General features: G+C 40.6%; 1 protein-coding gene across 2 annotated transcripts in view; it reads right to left on the minus strand.

The window, feature by feature from the left end:
- Window positions 1–11,166, minus strand: part of TCTN1 (tectonic family member 1) — a 29,798-nt gene extending 18,632 nt beyond the window's left edge. Inside the window, exons 1-3 of one of the 2 annotated variants that reach the window (XM_030336408.1) lie at window positions 10,908–11,166; window positions 7,756–7,876; window positions 398–528 (exon numbers count right to left, since the gene is read on the minus strand). In XM_030336408.1, the coding sequence (XP_030192268.1) occupies window positions 398–528; window positions 7,756–7,876; window positions 10,908–11,127 (472 nt within the window). In that variant the 5' untranslated portion in view covers window positions 11,128–11,166. Of the gene's footprint in view, window positions 1–397; window positions 529–7,755; window positions 7,877–10,845 lie in introns of both variants that reach the window. The other variant, XM_030336409.1, reaches the window with a different exon arrangement.
- Between the last annotated feature and the right edge of the window lie 2,949 nt (window positions 11,167–14,115).

The following is a 14,115-nucleotide window of genomic DNA, read 5'->3' on the forward strand; positions in this document are numbered from 1 at the left end:
TAAAAATAAAAGAGAAAAAAGGAAATTGAAACCAACGCTGAACCTGATTTTCAACCATTAAAAAACCAGGAGAAAATAAAAAACTACATAAATATACACACAACCTAAATAAATCTAGATTCCTACGCATGCCTACATATTATAAACACCTGTGAAATAAAGTATGTAACTTCAAAAGACAACTACATAAGCACATTAGTTTTAATGAAAACATGCGTGCCCACAGGCCTATCAAGTTTTTGCAGTCGCCTGTGAAAAGGCCTCAGAAGATACACCTGAGCCAAACCATAACCTGAATGCTTTAAATCTAACTGAATGAGACATTTTTTCCATAAAAGAACTTTTTAAAGAAAAAATTTCCAGGGCTTCTCAAAGTATATCAGCATCAAATACTTACAGTTTGTAATATGAATGCAGAAAATAGATGGATTAATCTGGTCAACAAGTTTAAATATCCTTTGAGGTGGGTTTGCTGTAAAATTCAATGAATAGATGGCTGCTTTTTGACTACAAAACTGACTATCACCCCTGGAAATTAAAAAATAATAATACAAAATTTTAAGGCATATGCACACAATCTTAGCAAGATTATTTTAAAACTGTCAGATGCTTGTACTGTACTATGTTAACAACTACATGGAAGATATTTATGAAAGCGTGATGTTAGAACTGAATCCATTTTTATTTGGTTTATTCAGTGTTAAAATGTTCGGCATTTGAAACTCTTTCCTTTAACAGAGAAAATATTAAGACAAGTAGAATAACCTTTAAGGAAATCGTATCAAGTATAGAATATAGATCAGGGTATAATTTTGATGTAAATGAACCTTGTAAAACTCTGACACCATCAATTATAAAATTTTGCAGAACTTCTCAGGGCGCCTGGGTGGCGCAGTCGGTTAAGCGTCCGACTTCAGCCAGGTCACGATCTCACAGTCCGTGAGTTCGAGCCCCGCGTCGGGCTCTGGGCTGATGGCTCAGAGCCTGGAGCCTGTTTCCGATTCTGTGTCTCCCTCTCTCTCTGCCCCTCCCCCGTTCATGCTCTGTCTCTCTCTGTCCCAAAAATAAATAAACGTTGAAAAAAAAAAATTAAAAAAAAAAAATTTTGCAGAACTTCAGATTGTTTACAAGTACCCAGAATGGATCCAAAATTCCTTGTCTTTAGAATAAAGCTGCCTTCAACAGACTGAAAATCAGAAAATGTGAAGTCATCTGGAAGTTTGCAGGCTTAGAAGTTAGGGTACAGTCAAGACTTCAACCAATCCCAGATTTGACAAAGTGTTATCATTTTGATACAGGTATGGTGTGAAGATAGCAAGGTAACAAAAATGGGATCATATTCTATGTGCTGCTTTTAAGACCTTTTCTCAGTATATACTGCCCAACATTTCTCATGTCATCAATGTTTTTGCAATACTATATGAAATGGCTTCATTCTATACCAATTTATTTAAGTAAGCTACCCCAATTTTTTTTAGCCAATTCTCTATTGTTGGTCTAGGTTGTTTCTCGCTTTCCCCAATTACATATAACGCTTTAACATCACCCTTGCACATATTTATGAACGTCTCCAGCCATTTCCTCAGGCTGTGTTCCCTGAGGTAGAATTGCTGGGTCAAAAGGTAGGTGTATTGTTCAAGGCTTCTGAGACATGCTGCCAGATTCCCTCCAGAAAGGGAAGACGCGTGCTCACCAGTACTGCAGTTAAGAGTGCCTATGTCCCTGTACTATTGCCAAGAATACACATTATTCAGTTTCTACACTTTGCCAATTTCACAGGCAAAAATCTGCTATCTCATTGTTTTAATTTGACTTTTCTCATTTACTAGTGAGTGTAAACATTTTTCCATATGGTTATTGCTCACTGGTATTTCTTCGGTAAGGTGCTTCTTCATACCTATTCAACATTTTTTATGAGGATATTTATCTTCTCATTGGTTTGCAAGAATCCATTTTTTAAGAATCTCGAGTGTCATGTGTTGTAAATATTTTTTCCCTGTTTGCTATCTTTCAATTTTATGGTGTTTTTTGTCATAAAGAAGTTTTAATCTTTTTTTTTTTTAAGATTTTATTTTTGGGGCATGTGGGTGGCTCAGTCAGTTAAGCATTAGACTCTTGATCTCAGCTCAGGTCCTGATCTCAGGGTCATGAGTTCAAGCCTGGTGTTGGGCTCCATGCTGGGCATGAAGCCTTACTTAAAAAAAAAATTTTTTTTAACCCAAAGGTTTTATTTTTAAGTAATCTCTACACCCAACATGGGGCTTGAACTCACAACCTTGACATGAAGAGTCACATGCTCCGTGGACTGAGCCAGCCAGGTACCCCTTGATTTTTTAAATAAAATTATCAATCTTTTATGGTTTGCCTGTGAGCTTATGCTTAAAAGACATTCCTTAACCCAAGAACAACAAATTTCACTTATATTTTTCATTTTTTCATTAATTTTTTTTTAACATTTTACTCTTTGATCTATTGGTAATTTACTGATATAACGCTATGACGCAGAAGTCTAACATTTTTACTTTTCAATAGTTACCATCTTACATCATTTACTGAGTGATCCAAACTTTACTCCATTGTTGTAAAATCATACTTACTATATATTAAACAGGAAAAAAATACATAGTATTTTGTGGGTTTTTTAAAATCAGTACACAGAACGGATTTTTGGACTATTCTCATCCTGATCTACCTATCTGTCTTGAAGCAATATGCATTACTTTCATTACTATAATGTTACGACATGTTTGAAAGCTGATAGTTTGCTCTTCTTATTCAATAATGTCTTGGCTGTTCTCAGGTTTATTCTTCTAGATGAATTTTCAATCATGCTGATGTATTATCCACCCCACCCCCATCTGACAATGGAATTACACTTCAAATTAAGGTGTTTTTTTTTAACTATTTTTTTCTATTTATTTAATTACCTGAGAGACAGTGAGCAGGGGACAGGCAGAGAAAGAGGGAGAGACAGAATCCCAAGCACGCTGTGTGGTACCAGCACACAAACCATGAGATCATGACCTGAGCCGAAATCAGGAGCCGGATGCCCAAGTGAGCCACCCAGGCACCCCTACAAATTAAGTTTTTATAAGTTAAAGTGTTTACATAATGATTCTTCTCATCCCACTACAAAAATTATCTCTCCATGTATTCAAATGTTTTAGGTCTCGCACCATATTTCAGTTTTCTTCACATAAATTCTAAGTACTTACGTTTTATGTGACATTTCTATGGGGTGTTATGAATAGGATCCATTTTCATTATATTTTTTGATGGTTATTGCTGAAGTATAAGGAAGCTATCAATTTTATAAGTGGCTGCTTTTCCAAAAGCTCTGTATAATTCTAATGGCATATTGGTCATTACTGTGGGCATAAAGAACCTATAAATAGTATTTATGAGAAAAGATCCAGCACTAAAAAGTTTACGAGGCCTACTGCGTCTTAAAGGATGTACAGGAGTTAGAGAGTGCAAGAATGGCATTGGCCAAGGATGGGTAATGTACTGATGGGGTCTAGAAAATTCTTGAGTACCAAAGTTCGGATGCATGGAGGAGACAAGACGGGTTAGTAGGAAGTAGGATCTGAAAGAGTTTGGGGATAGATCTGAATCGGGATAGATCTGAATCCAGGCTAAGAAGTATGTAGGTAATGAGAGCTTCTGAAGGCTTTTTTATAGCAAGCGACAAAATGAGGTGTGACCTTGTACAGAGGGAGTAGGAATGGACAGACACAAGGGCTAGTGTAAAGAATTCAGTAGAACGGAACTACTTACTCTTCCCCTTCCAGTCTGCCTGCTCTCAAATCCTGTGCAGCGGAGGGGTATCGGTTCTGCATAGGTCTCTAGTCACGACCTTCAGCGTGGGGAGGAGGGCACCTGTTCATCCGTATCTCCAACAGTTTCTTACTTGGTTCCCTGCCACCAGGCTTAGCCCCTGTGACCCATCATCACCCGTGCTGCCGCAGAACTGCTTAAGGTGGGAATCTACTCCCCTCACCCCCGGCATCCTGCAGAGTTCAGGACAAAACCCAAACCCTCAGTGTGCACACAAGGCCCCTCAGGATCTGACCCCGGCCACTGCAGCATACTCCTCTCAGTCCCGCTCTCCGGCCACACTCAGCTACCTGCAGTTAAGGCAACAGGCCAGGCCATACCCCTCACTCCCAGGACTCTGTCACGTGGCTCCCTCGGCCTGGAATGCCCTCCCCGATTCCATGCCGGCCAACTTCACATCCTTCAGGACCCAGCTCAGATTGTCTTTTCTAGAAAGACTTCCTTAGTCCAACTGCCCAGGTTAGATGCCACTCTTCTCAGTTGTCTCAGTGCCTGGGGCAGCACTGCCACCATTCCTCTGTCTCCCTTTGTCAGTGAGCTCTTGGAGGGCAGGGCCGCACGTAGCTCATCTTCTACACTGGTGCTCATGGAAGCACGAGGTGTGAAAGACAGCTAGATGGAGAAGGCAAAGAAGAGGAAGGGGTCAGGGTAGCCTGCAGGTTCTGGCCTGGCTGTCTTCCTGAGAGGACAGTGGTAGAGAGGTCAAAAGAGAATACCAGAGGGCCGGTTAGGGGTGGAGGGGAGAAACTCACCCACAGAGTCAACTCACTTCTAATGAGGGCCAACTGTGTGGCAGGAGCTAGACTAGGCACTAGTGACAGAAAGTATGTAAGAGGGATATTAATCTTGCTTTCATGAACCTCACATCTGGTGAGGAAAACAGACATTAACCTAATAACCTTAACAATAAATTTACAAATCATTAATTAGTGCTGACAGTTGAGCATATGTAAACAAACCTTTTATGAATTAGAACCTACATAATGAAAATAATTAATTAGGATTATTAATTTTTATTTCATTATTTCTACACTTCGTATTTAGGAGAAAGTCGTAAGTAAAACTAACTCATGGGAATGCAAACTGGTGCAGCCACTCTGGAAAACAGTATGGAGGCTCCTCAAAAAATTAAAAATAGAACTACCCTATGACCCAGCAATTGCACTACTAGGTATTTATCCATGGGATACAGGTATGTTATTTCAAAGGGGCACATGCACCTCCATGTTTATAGCAGCGCTATCAACAATAGCCAAAGTATGGCAAGAGCCCAAATACCCATTGATGGATGAATGGATAAAGAAGATGTGGGGGGCACCTGGGTGGCTCAGTGAGTTAAGCGTCCAACTTCAGCTCAGGTCATGATCTCACAGTTCATGAGTTCAAGCCCCACATGGGGCTCTGTGTTGACAGCTCAGAGCCCGAAGCCTGCTTCGGATTCTGTGTCTCCCTCTCTCTCTGCCCCCTCTCTGCTCATGCTATCTCTCTCTCTCTCTCTCTCTCTCTCTCTCTCAAAAATAAATACACTTTTAAAAAAATTTTTTTTTTCCCAACATTTTTATTTATTTTTGGGACAGAGAGAGACAGAGCATGAATGGGGGAGGGGCAGAGAGAGAGGGAGACACAGAATCAGAAACAGGCTCCAGGCTCCGAGCCATCAGCCCAGAGCCTGACGCGGGGCTCGAACTCACGGACGGCGAGATCGTGACCTGGCTGAAGTCGGACGCTTAACCGACTGCGCCACCCAGGCGCCCCTTAAAAAAATTTTTTTAAACAAATAAAAAGATGTGGAGAATATATATATATCTCTCTCTCTCAAAAATAAACTTAAAAAAATTTTTTAAACAAATAAAAAGATATGGAGAATATATATATATATGCACACACACACACACACACACACACACACACACACAATGGAGTATTACTCGGCAATCAAAAAGAATGAAGTCTTGCCATTTGCAACTACGTGGATGGAACTAGAGGGTATTATGTTAAGTGAAATTAGCCAGTCAGAGAAGACAAGTATTATACGACTTCACTCATATGAGGCATTTAAGATACAAAACCGATGAACATAAGGGAAGGGAAGCAAAAATAACATAAAAACAAGGAGATACAAAAACATAAGATACTCTTAAATACAGAGAACAAACTGAGGGTTGCTGGAGGGTTTGTGGGTAGGGAGATGGGCTAAATGGGTGAGGGGCATTAGGGAGGACACTTGTTGGGATGAGCACTGGGTGTTATACATAGGGGATGAATCACTTGAATCTACTCCTGAAATCATTATAGCACTATATGTTAACTAACTTGGATGTAAATTAAACAAATTTTTAAAAATGAATATTTATAAATGTAACTTTTTAAATGTAAATAAATAAATAAGTAAGGGGGGCAGAAAACTAACTCAAAAAAAATTCTGAGGTCCTTTCCTGAGGGCACTATGGATTCAGCTCTAATGTCTATACCAGGAGTCCACAAACCACACCTAATTTTGTAAAACTTCATTGAAACACAGTCATGCCCATTCATTTACACATTGTCTATGGCTGCTTTTGCTCATCAATGGTAGAGTTGAGGAAGTTGCAACAGAGACCACTGGTCTATGAAGCTTTTTTTTTAAGTTCATTATTTATTTTGAGAAAAAGAGTACACACAGGAGGGGCAGAGAGGGAGGGAGGGAGGGAGGGTGGGGAGAGAGAGGAACAGAGAGAGAAGCCCAAGCATACTCCACATTATCTTGGTGTGGAGCCTGATGTGGGGCTCGAACTCATGAACCGTGAAATCATGACTTGAGCCGCAATCAAGAGTTGGTCGCTCAACCGCCTAAGCCACCCAGGCACCCCTGGCCTGTGAAGCTTAAAATATTTACTATGTGGCCTTCCACAGGAAAAGCTTGCTGACCCATATTCTAAATAGTCTATATCTAAAATTCAGTATTGACTAATAAAAAAAAAGATTCTAAATAATCATCTCGAATTGGAGCTGAAATCTCTCTCAGGCTCCTGTTACTTACTAAGGCAGAAAAGCAGAATGGTTTCTAACAAAGATTTAACTATGATGTAGCCCAGATAACCAGAAAAGTAATCTGACTACAACATACCATTCTCCAAACATTTTTACAATATTGGGAGTAGATTCACTTTCTCATTGATCAATAAAATAGTTCTTCATGGAAAAACACATCCTACTTCCAAAAAGCATTCAATCTGTCAAGTATCAACTGCTACAATTTACTACAAATCTAGCGACAGAGATAGCTAAATTTAAGTTAGCTATCTCTGAATAATAAATTGGTCCCATCCTGAATAAATTAACCTCTTTTAAGTGCTATATTTTTCAAAGAGCTTTGAAATCTGAATTACGAGAAACAAACCATTCAGAAGAGATTATTTCTTAACCTGATAATCAACTGGGAATGTTATTTGCCATTATTCTCCTATACAATGTGAACTGTGAGAATCCCCAGTAGATTTACACATCATAAAAGTATAAACAAAGCTTTCCTATCTGTTTAATTTTTTGTTACAAGTGCTATATCCACAACAAAAGCTGTAAAATTAAACTGCACTTTTCACCCTACGCTATATACATGAGACTAATTCACCTATACAAAAATGTGCACATTATCTGTTTACAAATCAGAGTGAAATGTAATTCAGTCTCTGGAAACAAAGATTTCCTTATACTCTTAACCAAGTAGACTCTCTCTTCTCTTTGGCCTGCACTATCAGCTGGCTGGATGCAAATAAGGCATACTCCAAACATATTGGTTTGGACAGCATGGCTTCTGAATGATGCAAAATTCAGGAAACCAGGTATGGGTTTTTCAGCCTGGAAGAGTTTTCACTTTCTGTCCTCAAATTTTATAATCTTGGTTCAATTCCATCAAAACTGCATGCATCACAAACTTACGTGACACTTGGAACTGAACAGGCAGAAAAGACACTGAAATCCACGGGGCTGCAATCAGGATCACAACAGCAGTTGACGTCACACTGCGCTGGAGACAAGTCACAGACACACAGAGCAGCAACTACAGAAACAAAAGAGGTGGGATGCAGAACTTCACAATCAGCAGGGAGTGACTGCCCCCTGCCACTGCAAAGTACCAAAAGTCCATATCATACAAAAGGTCCATTTGATTTTTCCCACTGCACTTCAGGTTGGGGGCGGAGAGGGAAATTTGTGAAGTGAAAATTAGTCAGTTTGAATACTCCTCAATCTGAAGTTTCCCCAAAATAGCTAATCATCTGACTCACTTGGAAAGTTCTGTTTGTGCTTTACCTACAAAGACTCTGATTTGGTAAGCTATGAAACCCAGACATTTGTGTTTTTCAAAACTATCCAGGTGATGCTGATAATTTAAGAACCAGCATGCTAAATCACTTGCCGGACCATAAGAACCTGGTGTAATAGTACAGATTCCCAAGCCCCTCCTCTGGAGACTCTGATTCAGAGGAAGAGCCCAATGAAGGCCACCAGGAATCAGGGTTCTCAATCTTATTTCTCTCCTCAGATGTCACCTTGCAGCTTTAAAACAGAGCCCACATTCAAACTATTAGCCAAGAATCAAACTGGCTCAGGTGCTTTGTACCTGGGGTTCTGGAAATATCTTTGGTAATTTAGACAATAAAACATGGGGGGGGGGATAGAAAGGGTAGAAATCTCCCCAGTTCACAACATTTAATTTTTAATAATGACTATCTGGATTTTTAAATCTCTATTTTATTCTGTCAAACAGGGGAGAGATAACCCTTTTAAAGATGGCAGAGCATAAGAATGATAAACAGGGAATTCATGGTAGTAATTATTCCTGAGAAGAGGAGAATAAGATCATGCTTCAGTCTTACGTAAAATGTTTTGTTTCCTTTTTCAAAAAAAAAAAAAAAAATCTCATGCAAAACAAACAAGGATCTTAAGCAAATGGTGGTAGAGAGTCAATTCAACATTCTGATTTGCATGAATGAAATATTTCACAACAAAAATCAGCTTTACAAAATACACCTCAAAAAAGGTACAACAGCATCCTCTGGAAGGAGGTGTAAGAGGAAGGTTTTGCCAATAAATACACAATCCTTTCTTCATCTGAGACACAAAAGTTTTCCCCCTTAAGCTTACATACTTCCCTCTAGCCAAGGACTCTCCTATGTGCTTAGAGAAATGAAAAGGCAACGTGTGCAAGCTAATGTAAAAAAAAAAAAAAAAAAAAAGTGTTTAGGCTCCCTGCCTTATGTGCTTAAAATTACAATCTTGACTTGTTTTTCAGAACTCAAAACTCTTGTAAGTAACTATATGACCTGTAAGGACAAAGCAATAGTGTTTAAGAACGCCACTTAGGGAAGAAGAAGAAAAAAAAAAAGGTCTCTATCCAGGATGTGAGTGCACTTAATCAGCCAACAAGTATCTGCTGAGAGCTCCCAAGGTCTAAGTAGCGCTCAGCTGCTCTTCTAGACCTCTTAACATCTACATGCCTGGCTCTAGAGCAAGATATTAATGAACAGAGCTCAGACCAAGAATGAAGTTATCACTTTTCTCTTCTATCTATAACCCATTCTGCACGTGGTGTCCAGTTCTCCACTCCATCAGCCGCTGCTCCAACTCAGGGCAGGGGTGGGACCTAAAATCAGGCAACTAATTCACCTACCCAGAAAATGGGGATAACCCACACCATTGGGAATTAAATGAGATACATTAAGATGAAAAGCTTAGCACAGGGCCTGCTGCTACACGGTAAGCAGTTAATAAATGCCAACTGTCATTTCTTACCATTATAGTCACAGATCTAGAGAGGGGTCCTTTAAAAAGATGAAATGCAAATGCATCCCCCATACTGGAAAAACAGCCCTGAACACATGCCCGAATAATGATGGTTCAAGAATAGATTTATTGTGGGGAGAAAGTACATAAACAGATGGAATACTTAGATGGATAAAGGATAACCCAGTCCCAACCTTAGAGAATTGTGGATATTGGATTCTGTTCCTGTATATCATTTATTTACCTCCCCTAATTCACCAAATCGACAGTTTCAATATAGAAGTTTGGTTAATATATACTGAAACAGAAAATGTAAAAATGTATTTCTCTGTACGTTTCCTTACACACAATGTATAAAGGAGGCCATCTGGAAAAATGATGATTCAGGAACTGAAGTCCTAGAGTACATGGGGTCAGCCAATCACAACTTTTCAACTAATACTGAGCCTTACTCAAGATCTTTTTCTCTCACAAAGGAAAAAAAAAATACTGCATGCCTACTGGGGTTGCAGTCAGAGGACTTACAGTTTTGATGTTTTGGTCTGGTTTGTTTTTTGAGATCACAAACCCCTTTGAGAAACTGCTCACTGCTAAGAACCCTCACCCAGAAAAAAGCATATTCACAAAATTTTGCACTCTGAGCATCTCAGGGTTACAGCCATCCCCTTAAGTCATCCATGTCTTATCACATTATACAATATTCACTAATGTGTAACTCCAGCATTAGGTCACTTTCTGAGAAATATGTTAATTATCCCTCAGGATGAATCCTAAGAAGTGGGCATCACCCCTCACCTCATCGCTTCCCACCTCCAACTCAACATGAGAGGAATCCTGGGTTTTCATAACTGAAGTCAACAGACAAAGGCCTAGTCACACTTAGTAAACTAGACATCTGGCGTCTCTTTTTGATAAATCAAAAGTTCAACGCATTCTACGCATTCAACTTCCATAACTGCCCAGAAACTTTGGATTTACATAATTTCACCTTTGGCTGCAAAGGTGTAACAGTTCGTTCATTATTACCTCTAGCATAATGTTGTCCAGGACCACTGCAAGTAATTGCAAAGATTTTATACTGTCACACGCTCTGTGAGCCTCAATTTTCTCATGTGTAGGAGAGGGATAATGAGGTCTATCTACCCTTAAGGGCTGCTGAGAGACTCAAAGCCTATGAAATACTTAGAAATGCCTGCACACAGCTGCGTGTTCCATAAATATTAACTATCATTATTACATCCTCACCCGGGCTAACCGCTCCAGGTTGGATCACTCTGGATCCCCAGGAACTGCCACTTGGTACCCACCGTCCGTGACCGGAGTGGGCCTGGGGCCAGAGAAGGGCCCGGGGGCCTTGGGGGTTCTGGGGGGCCTAGGAGACAAGGCGGGTCGGAGAGTCATCCTGGCTGCCTCCGTAGAGTTGAAGCCCTCCGTCGTCACAGGCGGGGTGGCAGCGGCCTGGGCGCTCACGGAGGCGCAGCAATCCAGGAGCACAAGAAGGAGCGGCCGAAGGCCGGGGGAACCCATAGCCCCGCGGAACCCCACGCGACCCGCAGCGGGGACCTCGCGCGTTGCCTGGCAACCGCGGCCTGGCGCGGGGCATTATGGGAATGGTCCCGCGAGGCCACACGAGACCGCGGTGGGCGGGGCCTGGGTAAGGCCGGCTACGAGGGGCGGGGACAGGGGCGGGACGAGGGGGTGAAGACCTGGGGTGGCGTGAAGCTAGTGAAAGCTAGTAGGGGTGAAAGGCTTGTAAATCCCCGCAGCAGTTTGCAAGCCAACTTCCAGGCTTGTTTAAAAAATGCGTATTTCCAAGTACTTTCCCGGGATTCAGACTCAGTAAGTCTGGAGTAGCGTCCAGGAATATATATACATATATATATATTTTTTTTTAATTACGTGATTTTTTATGGTATTTTTGTGCTATATTATATTGCTAGACTCTATTTTTTATTTTTTATTTTAGAGAGAGCATGAGCAGGGGAGAGGGAGGGGGAGAGAGAGAGACAGAGAAAGAGAAAACTTAAGCAGGCTGCGCACTCAGCGAGGAACCCCACGTGAGGCTCAATCCCATGATCCTGGGAAGGTGACCTGAGCCGAAACCAAGAGTCCAATCCTTAATTGACTGAGCCACCCAGTCACCTCCAGGAATCAATATTTTTAACAAATGTCCTGACGCAACCAGTGACAGGAGGGAAATTTGGGAACCTATCCCCTAAAGCTACTAAATATTTTTTTTAATTTCTAATGTTTATTTATTATTTTGAAAGAGAGAGACTGAGCGGAGGAGGGGCAAAGAGAGAGGGAGACACAGAATCAGAAGCAGGTTCCAGCCTCTGAGCTGTTAGCACACAGCTGGACAAGGGGCTTGAACCCACGGGCGTATGGTCATGACCTGAGCTGAAGTTGGACCTGAGCTGAAGTTGGTCGCTTAAACGACTAAGCTACACAGATGCCCCTAAAGCTATAAATACTAAAGGAACACAGAGAACACATCACAGCCCTTGAATTTCTCCATGTCATACACTGTTGACACTTGCTTTGCCTTTTTTGTTTTAGATGGCCAGATCTAAGGAGGTTGCCAGATAACTTCTAGTCACCCTGTTGTAATAAGGGGGACAAATGAACACTTTTTTTACAAAAAAAATTGATGAAAATTAAGCAGAATGATTTACAAGTTTTAAAAGAAAAGAAAGAAAACAAATCTGTATGTAATTCTACCAAAGGGGATGGAGACCACAAGACTTAAGAAAGCCCCTACAATCTAAACTGGCTTATTTATAAAGATACCCCAGTCCAGGGATGTTGGCTGTATCATTGACCCTTAATCTCCTTACAATTCAGAAGTAAATGTCAAAATACTTAAAATCTCATGGTATTTACTCACGAGACACATTTACCAATTCAGAAAAATGCCAAAACAGTACATACATCTAGTTTGTTAAATTTAGCAAAACTAAATCATCAAAGTGGCACCTGTAGCACCTTTGTCTGGCATGCTGGACAAAGTGTAGAAAGATAAAATTGGATCAAATGTATACTACAGATATTTCCTTTTTTTTTCTACAAAGGATTACTTTAACATCTGACTGAAATTCTGGACCACTTTTAATAACTGGTGTAATGCTTCCCTTTAAAAAAAAACAACAACTGTATTTCCAAACCTTTATTTCATAACTTCTAAATCCAGGACTTACTGTTGTTTTTTAAAACCTTCTCTTTAGGGGTGCCTGGGTGGCTCAGTCGGTTGGGCGTTGACTTCAGCTCTGGTTACAATCTCGCGGTCCGTGAGTTTGAGCCCCGCGTCGGGCTCTGGGCTGATGGCTCAGAACCTGGAGCCTGCTTCCGATTCTGTGTCTCCCTCTCTCTCTGCCCCTCCTCCATTCATGCTCTGTCTCTCTCTGTCCCAAAAATAAATAAACGTTAAAATAAATAAATAAATAAAACCTTCTCTTTACTTCCAGGTACTAATTTCCTTTCTTTCTTTCTTTTCTTTTTTTTTTTTTTTTTTTTTGTTTAAGAGAGAGAGTGGTAGGTGCAGAGAGAGAAAGAGAATCTCAAGCAGACTCCACACTGTCACCGCAGAGCCTGATGAGGGGCTCAAACTCACGAACCGTGAGATTGTGATCTGAGCCAAAATCAAGAGTCAGACGCTGAACCAACTGAGCCACCCAAGAGCCCCCAGGTACTACTTTCCTTTCTATTCCTTAATATCTGTGAATCTCTTTGCCCTGTTTTCTGTTTTGAAATTCTAGGCTGTTGGATTAAATTTTGATGAGGTGTCTTTTGGCTCTAACATTTTCATTTTATGGTTTGGGAAATAATCTTCCCACCCTTTTTGTCCAATTTCAAACATTCAGTAGGCAATTTTATGACATCTTGCAAAGTTGAAATGAGGGTTACAATCAACTCAAATCAATTTTGCAAACCTTAGGAACATTGAAACTTTTCATTTCACAGGTGACCCATTTCTGCCAGGCTTTTTTCATCTTTCAACCCAGAGGATCCTTTCTCCCTTCCTTCTCCCCTGCCTTTGGCAGGTTCCTTCATTAGGATGGAAAGACACAAGGAAGGCTAAAATCAATTTCCATATTTATCCAAAACTGCATCATTTGGGTTGCGCATAAATGTTTGTGATTAAAAATGTCCATCTGTTTCTCTAGGATTACTGGCATTGAGAATTCCTTATAGTCTGTGCCAACGTTGGGAGGAATCAAGATAATTCAGCTTTTTGGAATTCTGAATTTGGAAGCTGCCTCATATGAGGAGGCTGAAAAACCAAAGACAGGAGCAGCTAGGTAGGAAAGTAGCTGAGGCTGACTTTTTAAGGCAGAGTTAGCCACTCTTTCTTGACCTTTGGTATGGTTTGGGGTACATTGGTTTCTAACCTGTCTAAAATTACGTATCCAGTTTTTCCTATCTTTATTCAATTTAGACAAATATTTTACAAATAGGGAGGCAGAACCATCAAGCTTTATAAAGGAACTGCTTAGCACCACAAGGAGTTAAGGCTAT

Source organism: Lynx canadensis, chromosome D3 (genome assembly GCF_007474595.2).
Source record: "Lynx canadensis isolate LIC74 chromosome D3, mLynCan4.pri.v2, whole genome shotgun sequence".
Lineage (NCBI taxonomy): Eukaryota > Metazoa > Chordata > Mammalia > Carnivora > Felidae > Lynx > Lynx canadensis.